Consider the following 8,371-nt stretch of genomic DNA (forward strand, 5'->3'; position numbering starts at 1 on the left):
CTGGAAAGCTGCCCAGCAGAGAAGGACCTGGGGGTGTTGGTCAACATCCAGCTGAAGATGAGGCAGGGTGTGCCCAGGTGGCCAAGAAAGCCAATGGAGTCCTGGCCTGGATCAGCAATGGTGTGACCAGCAGGAGAAGAGCAGGGATGTCCCCCTGCACTCAGCACTGGGGAGGTCACATCTTGAAGACTGGGTTCAGTTTTGGACACTGAGGTGCTGGAGTGGGTCCAGAGAAGGCCAACAGTGGAGGTGAATTGTCTGGAGAACAGGTCTGGTGAGGAGCAGCTAGGGGAGCTGGGGTAGTTTCATCTGGAGAAAAGGAGGCTGAGGGGAGACCTTCTGGCTCTCTACAACTCCCTGAAAGGAGGTTGGAGCCAGATGGGGGCTGGCCTCTTCTCCCTGGTATCAAGTGATAGAACAAGAGGAAATGTCCTTAGGTTGTAGCAGGGGAGGTTTAGGTTAGTTCTTAGAATAAACTTCTTCAGTGAAAGGGTTCTGAAATACTGGAAGTGGCTCCCCAGGGAGCTGGTTGGATCTCCATATTTGGAGGTGTTTAAAAGAGGCAGAGATATGGTGCTGAGGGCCACAGTTTTAGCACCAGCCTTAGTCAAGTTAGAGAATGGCTGAATCTGATGACCTTAAAGGTCTTTTTCAACCCAAACACTTCTGTGATTCTATGATTTTATGTATGCATGTGTGTATGTATGAGTGGATAGACAGACAGACAGATAGACAGACAGATAAACAGATAGGTAGAAGATGGATAGATGGATAGATAGAAGATGGATAGATGGATGGATAGACAGGCAGATAGATAGAAGATGGATAGATAGATAGATAGATGGATAGATAGAAGATAAACAGGCAGATAGATAGATAGAAGACAGATAGATGGATAGATAGGAGATAGATAGATAGATAGATAGATAGATAGATAGATAGATAGATAGATAGATAGATAGATGATAGCCAGACAGATAGACAGGCAGACAGACAGGCAGATAGATAGACAGAAGATAGATAGATGGATAGATAGAAGATAGATAGATAGATAAATAGGTAGATAGATAGATGATAGCCAGACAGATAGATAGGCAGACAGACAGGCAGATAGATAGATAGAAGATGGGTAGATAGAAGACAGATAGATAGATGATAGCCAGACAGATAGGCAGGTAGGTAGGTAGATAGATAGATAGATAGATAGATAGATAGATAGATAGATAGATAGATAGAAGAAGATGGATAGATGGATAGATAGAAGATAGATGGATGGATAGATAAATAGACAGGCAGAGAGATAGATAGACAGATGATAGACAGAGACAGACAGATAGATAGACAGATAGGCAGATAGATGACAGATGGATAGCTAGAAGATAGATAGATAGATAGATGGATAGATAAATAGATAGACAGATAGACAAACAGACAGACAGGCAGATAGACAGAGAGAGAGGCAGATAGATAGATAGCTAAACTCATGCTAAGGCATGATTACCCTGCCCCACTACTTCCACAATTAGACTGGTCAGTGGTTTTTAGCCTGCCTTGAAGGAATACATAATGTTCATGAATCCATTGGTTCTGCTCTGCAACTCTGATACACATGACCAAGGCTAATCATTCACCAGTGTGATGTGGATGCAGTGATTGCAACATGGGCTAACAAGTTTCTCTAGTTGCTAGCCTGCCCTTAACATATATTTAGTCACCAGTCTTAGACAGTTCCCAAACACAATCAGTAACACATTACTGAAGAGTGTATTTTAGCCCAGCTCTACCAAAGAGAAAGGTGAAAACAGTTTTATGCATGTAATAACATTCTGAATAGCCACAAGCAGTAACAGAAGTCTAAAGCAGTTCTACAAGAGGAAAAAAAAGTAAGAGGCTGTTGAAGGGAACCTCCTAATGTAACCTGTTGCAGGACTAAGAGATAATTGGGATAGCAGAACGAACAGATCTTTCTGTGATGCAAAGTATTTGGGAGGACATGGCTGGCTGTGCAGGAAGCTCAGGAGTGGGAACTGGGAGTGAGCAGACTGTCATAGAAAGTGATTATCAGGTAGGAGGAGTGGTGGCACAGCCTTAAAATAGGAGACTGAAGAGGTGGGAATCCTGGAGGACAGAAGGATGCCCATGAGTCAGCAATGTGCCCTTATGGCCAAGAAGGCCAAGGGCATCCTGGGGCGCATTAGAAGGGCTCTGGTGAGTAGATTGAGAGGTTCTCATCCCCTCCTACTCTGCCCTGGTGAGGCCACATCTGGAATATTGTGTCCAGTTCTGGGTCCCTCAATTCAAGAATGATGTGAGGGAACTGCTTGAAAGAATCCAGCACAGAGCCACAAAGATGCTGAAGGCAGAGGAACATATTCCTGCTGAGGACAGGCTGAGGGAGCTGGGGCTCTTGAGCTGGGAGCAGAGCAGCCTGAGGGGTGACCTCAGTCATGGTTATCAAGATGTGCAGGGCAGTGTGAGGAGAACAGAGCCAGGCTCTGCTCAGAGATTGACAATGATAGGACAAGGGGCAATGGGTGCAGGCTGGAACAGCGGAGGTTCCACAGGACCATAAGGAAAACTTTTCACCGTGAGGGTGGCAGAGGCCTGGAGCAGGCTGCCCAGAGAGGTTGTGGGGATTCTTTCTCTGCAGACATTCCAAACCCACCTGGATGTGCATCTGTATGACCTGCCTTAGGTGATGCTGCTCTGGCAGGGGGCTTGGGCTGGATGATCTTTGGAGGTGCCTTCCAACCCCTAACACTGTGTGGCTGTGTTGCACATGCATATCTCTATACACACACATATTGCTCTAACATCCACACACCTCTGCACATGACCAGCCATATAAATTGTTCTATATCCTACTGCTATCCCTTTCACTGCAGCAGCAGTGCCACACTTGGAGCATATTCTGGATGTTGATCTTACAGCTAAAGCCAGTAGATTGGATCCACAAGGCAGGACAATGTGAGTGCAGGGACAGAAAAGGTACTGGAGGAGGGAGAGGAATCTGAATTGCATTTGAACAGGTCAATAACACGACCTTCAACCCACTCCCCTCAGGGCAGGGGCGGGGAGAGGAATAATTTGGAATGAACCACCTTGGACCCTTTCTGCTGACTGAAGGAAAGGGTCAGGTCTGCAGAGATCTCATGATGCCCTTCACTGAACTAGTTCAACATCTAAAGTAAGAACTTGTAGCCACCGCTTTTGTCCTGATCTAACTGGAAGGCTTTTAGGATCTCTTCAAAAGAGGGAGAGAAGCAGGTCAAGAAAACAACAAAAGGAGACAGGCAGAAACAAATAGGAATTTCTATAGACAAAGAGGAAAAGAGAGAAAGCAAAACTCTGAAGTCCAGAAAAGAAGGACAGACCTAGAAGAGGACCAAAAGAGGTAGAGCAGGAAGAAGATACTGGATTGAACACACCTTTCTCCTGGTCAGTGGATGGGTGAGGATGAACTGAAGCTAGAAAGAAGACACAGAACAGCTTGAGACACCAAGAGGCTACAGAACCACCCTAGGGGGATGCACAGCCCAGTCATGATCTGCTTTGTTTTAGGATGTTCCTTATGGGTAAGTCACATCTCAAATCCCTTTTTATGGGGTCTCTGCTTAGTTCTGGAGTTTCCTTGGAAAGATGGAGTCACAATAATTTCCCTGGGTATACCAAAGGCAATCATGCAGAAGAATGTTTGCTGTTATCATAGGGATGGTAACAGAGAGCTTAAGGTACCCAAGAAAAAGGAGATGAGAAGGGTAGGAGTGCTGGAGGGACAGAGCAGAACTGAAGTCCTTGTGGGTATATTAGGAATATGGGTTATTAATATCTGAGCATGGAATAAGGTCTACATCTGTAGCATGACACAGCTTGTGGAGGGGGAAGAGAAACTTGTGGTGAGAGAGAAGGTTAAGTCAGTATCTGGGCTGGGAACAGTGCTAAGAGGGATTTGAACGAGTATGGGAAGTTAAGGTATGAAACAATGCAGTTGATAGTTGATATCACCATAACTTCTAACCTACAGCAGAATATGTGATGGAAACAATGGAAAGTTGGTAAGAGTTGGTCCTCACTGTAGGAGATTCAGATAATAGTCCAGGTGACAGAAACAAAAGTTGTGTATGACAAAGACTTAACTTGCTCCAGCTGTATCTTGTCTTTCTCCCTGTAGCTCCCTCAAGTGAGAGGGGAGGAAGGCTGCCTCAACACCGAACTGTGAGTACTTGTTGATCTCTCACTCTTTTGAGAAGACAATGAAGGACAAAGGCTGTAGAGGACAACAGTGTCCTGGTATGGTGCCTGACATTTTCCAGACAAAGTTACTTTAATTCCAACTGATGAAACTCCCACAAAATTCCTGTTTCTTTGATTGGGAAGTAGATTATTTACTATTTTTTTCAGCATCATGACCCTGTGATACTGCCCCTGCTACCTATCTGGGTGCCTGTAACACTGAAAAGCTTGCTGGTGTAATTGTAATGACACATTTGGAATTGACCTGTCCTTGAAAATGTATTTGATGTAATATAATTTCAGTGAATATTCTTCTTGGTGATGTCATTTGTGAGAATAACAGAAATCAAGACAAAGCAAGAGTGAAAAATTGCTGAGGAGAATTATTTTTTACTAAAAAAGAAGCATTTAAAAATGCATGGGCAGAGCTACTAATGAAAAATAAAGGAACATACAGAACAGCATCCAAAAAGTCTGGAGGAGAAGGACTTGGGGGTGTCAGCTGGTGACAAACTCACCAGGAGCCAGCAATGGTCACTGGCAGCCCAGAAGGCAGCTGAGTGCTGGGCTGCATCCAAAGCAGGGAGAGCAGCAGCACAGGGAGGGGATTCTGCCACTCTGCTCTGCTCTGCTGAGACCCCACCTGCAGCACTGCCTCCAGTTCTGGTGCCCCCAGCATAAGAGGGACATGGAGCTGCTGGAGAGGGTCCAGAGGAGGCCACAAATACAATCATAGGCCTGAACAACTTGCCCTGTGGGGACAGGCTGAGAGTTGGGGCCCTTCAGCCTGGAGAGGAGAAGGCTGTAGGGAGACCTTAGAGCAGCCTTCCAGTACCTGAAGGGGGCTACAGGAAAGCCAGGAAGGGACATTTTCCAAGAGCTTGGAGTGATAGGATGGAAGGAATGGATTGAAGCTTGAGTAGGGCAGACTGAGACTGGAGATTAGGAAGGAAGGAGGGTTTGCAAACAACTGAGTAGGCCTTCGCTCCAAGAATGACATGAAAGTGCTGGAGTAGGTCCAGAGAAAGGTGAGGAAGCTGGTGAAGGGTCTGGAGGACAGGTCTGGCGAGAATGAGCAGAGGGAATTTGGGTTGTTTAGTCTGGACAAAAGGAGGCTGAGGGGAGACCTCATTGCTCTCTACAACTCACTGAAAGGAGGTTGGAGTCATGTGGGGTTGGTTTCTTCTCTGGAGGAAATGGTCTCAAGATGCAGCAGGGAAAGTTTAGCTTGGCTTTTAGAAGAAAGCTTTTTATTGAAAGGGTTCTGAAACACTGTAAGAGGCTCTGCAGGGAGGTTGTTGAATCCCTGTGAGTGGAGGTGCATAGAAGAGTCAGAGATGTGGTTCTCAGGGACATGATTTAGCACCAGACTTGGCTGAGTTGGAGAATGGTTGGACTCAATGATCTCAGAAGGCTATTCCAGATGAAATGATTGTATGAGTCTGTGAACTACCAGGGTAACAACAAAGAGATAAAGGCAAAGAGAAGTCAAACTCACCTAATGATGATGGATGAAGGTGGGACAACTGTCTTCTCCACGAGGCATGCTTAGTTTCTCATTGTTGAGTCATCGTTGAGCCGAAGCGTAATCAAGGAGTGTGAGGGAAGCTGGAGAAGAATATAGTAGAGATCTTTGAGGGGCAGTGATCTTTGAGGGGCAGTGCTTTGAAATGAGAGAAGAGCAGATTTAGATTGGCTGTTAGGAACATGTTCTGCACCATGAGGGTTGTTGGAACACTGCAACAGGCTGCCTAGAGAGGTGGAGATCTTCAAGGTGAGGCTGGACTGGGCTGTAAGCAAGGTGATCTAGTGGAGGATGTCCCTGCTGACTACAGGGAGGTTGGACTGGATGATGTTTGGAGGTCCCTTCCAACCCAAACCATCCCCTGATTCTGTGATTCTATGGCTCTATTTGGCATTCTGTGGCTAACTGTGTGTTGTACCCTCTTGTCCTCAGCTGTTCAGGCACGGAGTGGGACCGGTTGTGGTATATCTGGTAAGATGGTCTACATTTGCTTCAAACAGCTGCACCACCAAACAACCCTAGTAGCAAAAGGTAGCATCACATGTGACTTGCTCAAGTCTGATGGAGCTCTTGCTTTCCTCTGGGATGCCCATGCACTACAGCAGCCAGGCAACCCTACAGCTACTGCATCATCTGTAACAACTGCTGACTTGCCAGCCTCCTTTTGTATTTCACATATGGATTTAGCCAGGCTAACACTGCCACAGCATTCCTAGCACAACATGCCTCTTAAAAGGTCTATTTAAAAAGTCATTTCAGTCAGTCTGATTCTTTTGTCATCCTCAACAGGATGAGATCAAAGAGGATAGAAGTTGTTGGACACCTACAAGGCTGCATTAGCCTTGTAGATGTCCAAGCAATAGATTGAGAAACTTTATTTTTCCTCTCTGTTCATCATTCCTGAAGACACCTATGAAATATATACTTCAGTCTGAGTCCAGTCTTGGTGCCTCAGAACAAGAGAGATGCTGGCAAACTGGAGCAAGTCCACAGCAGAACCAATAAAATGGTTAGAGGTTCACAGGACACGATGTACAAGGAGGGGCTGAAAGGTCAGATTTGTCCAGCCTGAAGGAGGCTAAGGGGGCAACCTAGTTAGAGTTTTCCACTAGCTAAAGTGGATCTGGAGAGAAGACAAAGTCAGGCTTTTTAGAGGTCCCCAGAAGAAGGACCTGAGGTGGCCAACCAACCTGCACCCAGGGCAATTCTGATTAGACAGAAGGAAAAGTGCTGCCCCAAAGGGTGATACAGCACTGGAACAGCTGTCCAGAGGGGACACAGGATTTCCATCTGTCCAAAATCTGCTGGACAAGGCTCTACATGACTATGTATACCTCTGAGGTTAGCTCTACCTCAGGGACAAAGAGACCTTAAAAGGCCACCTGCAAACAAAGTCTTTCTGTCCTAATTCTGAGTCTCCTCAATTTCCAGGCTTCTGATGGGAATTGGTGGGCTGCTGCTCCTTTGTGGTCTGGTTTCCATCTGTGTGAGATGCTGTTTGCACTGCCATCAGACAGGAGAGGAATCGGGTCCTCAGCCCTATGAGGTCACCGTCATTGCTTTTGACCATGACAGCACCCTCCAGAACACCATTACCTGTAAGTAGGCTTTACCAGAACCCTGGTGCTACAGCACAGCCTGGCATGTGGTGCTGTGCACTCGGAGAAGGGCCAGACTGCAGCACCCCAGGGTTCCTGGCAGGATGCAGAGAAAGGGGCATCTGTACGAACTAAGGCTTCTTGCAGCAGATGCAGCCAGATGGTGAATCAGCTGTGAGATGTTTGAGTGGCAAGGGAGCAGCTACAGGCCTCTGAGAAGTTCTGAGGAGTAACTGTGGGCTGCTGCTGGGGGGTGGGGGAGGTGTGCTCCTTTCAGGGAAGAAGGGACAGGAAAAGAAAACCATTCAGGCTGTGGGGATAGCAAAGCCTGTGCACTACAGATACACTTGGGCTCCTCTGATCGGGTGGTGCTGTCAGGATGAGAAGAAGGACTTTGGTTTCCTCCCTTCCAGCTCTCCATTCCGTGCTTGGGCCTGCTGCCAGGACGATATTAGCAGTGGCACATTCCCACAATGCTGTCCAGGGAGCACCACCCCTCTCAGCAGCAGACACCCCTCCGGTCTATGAAGAAGCTCTGCACATGAGCAGATTCACCGTGGTGAAGACAGGACAGAAAGTGCCAGACCTGGAGCCAGTGCCAGAGGAGAAGCCGCAGGTGTCTGCTGAGGGCAAGGACGTCCAACCAGCCCCCGCTGGGCACTAGTGCCTCTTACTGAAGGGCAAATAATAGCCAGGAGTTACATGCAGAAACTAATTACTCTGAGCAGGGTTAGGAATTTTAGATTAACCTCTGTAGTCTAATGAGAAAGGGACTAAAATCCTTTCAGATCCAGTATAATCCTGTGGCTCCTTCTGATACCTCCTTTAGATAATCCACACTGCTTCCCCTGCACACACATCCCCCCACTACTATCACCCTCTGCAGGCATAACCAGGCAGCAGTTTCCAGGTGCTGAGCCACTTTGCAGACCAGTGACCTGCAGGGAGACTGCAGATGCTGTCTTCTCTGTTTGCCCTCAGCTCAAGTTCCTGGGGGTCACAGGATGACAGAATG

At 47.0% G+C, this 8,371-nt stretch overlaps 2 protein-coding genes across 2 annotated transcripts in view; one reads left to right on the top strand and one right to left on the bottom strand.

Annotated features, from left to right (window-relative positions):
• The window catches only part of SCNN1A (sodium channel epithelial 1 subunit alpha), a 39,695-nt gene extending 33,888 nt beyond the window's left edge, over positions 1–5,807 (bottom strand). Inside the window, exon 1 of the mRNA XM_064155915.1 lies at positions 5,732–5,807. The gene's annotated coding sequence lies outside the window, so the exon portion shown is untranslated. The remainder of the gene's footprint in view (positions 1–5,731) is intronic.
• On the top strand, positions 3,543–8,053 carry LOC135182112 (transmembrane protein 52B-like). Its single transcript, XM_064155916.1, has 5 exons — positions 3,543–3,575; positions 4,172–4,215; positions 6,191–6,229; positions 7,190–7,356; positions 7,770–8,053. Exons 1-5 carry the CDS (start codon positions 3,543–3,545, stop codon positions 8,018–8,020), a joined length of 534 nt encoding a protein of 177 aa, XP_064011986.1. The 3' UTR covers positions 8,021–8,053.
• Positions 8,054–8,371: the final 318 nt, after the last annotated feature.

Source organism: Pogoniulus pusillus, chromosome 15, assembly GCF_015220805.1.
Source record: "Pogoniulus pusillus isolate bPogPus1 chromosome 15, bPogPus1.pri, whole genome shotgun sequence".
Classification (NCBI taxonomy): Eukaryota; Metazoa; Chordata; class Aves; order Piciformes; family Lybiidae; genus Pogoniulus; species Pogoniulus pusillus.

What these genes read in the sequence shown, in the direction of transcription:
- LOC135182112 (XM_064155916.1), top strand. Translation starts at nt 3,543, where the DNA reads ATGATCTGCTTTGTTTTAGGATGTTCCTTATGG. An exon ending in TTTTAGGATGTTCCTTATGG is followed by an intron (nt 3,576 to 4,171) that starts GTAAGTCACATC and finishes TTCTCCCTGTAG; the next exon opens with CTCCCTCAAGTGAGAGGGGA. An exon ending in CCTCCAGAACACCATTACCT is followed by an intron (nt 7,357 to 7,769) that starts GTAAGTAGGCTT and finishes CCTCCCTTCCAG; the next exon opens with CTCTCCATTCCGTGCTTGGG.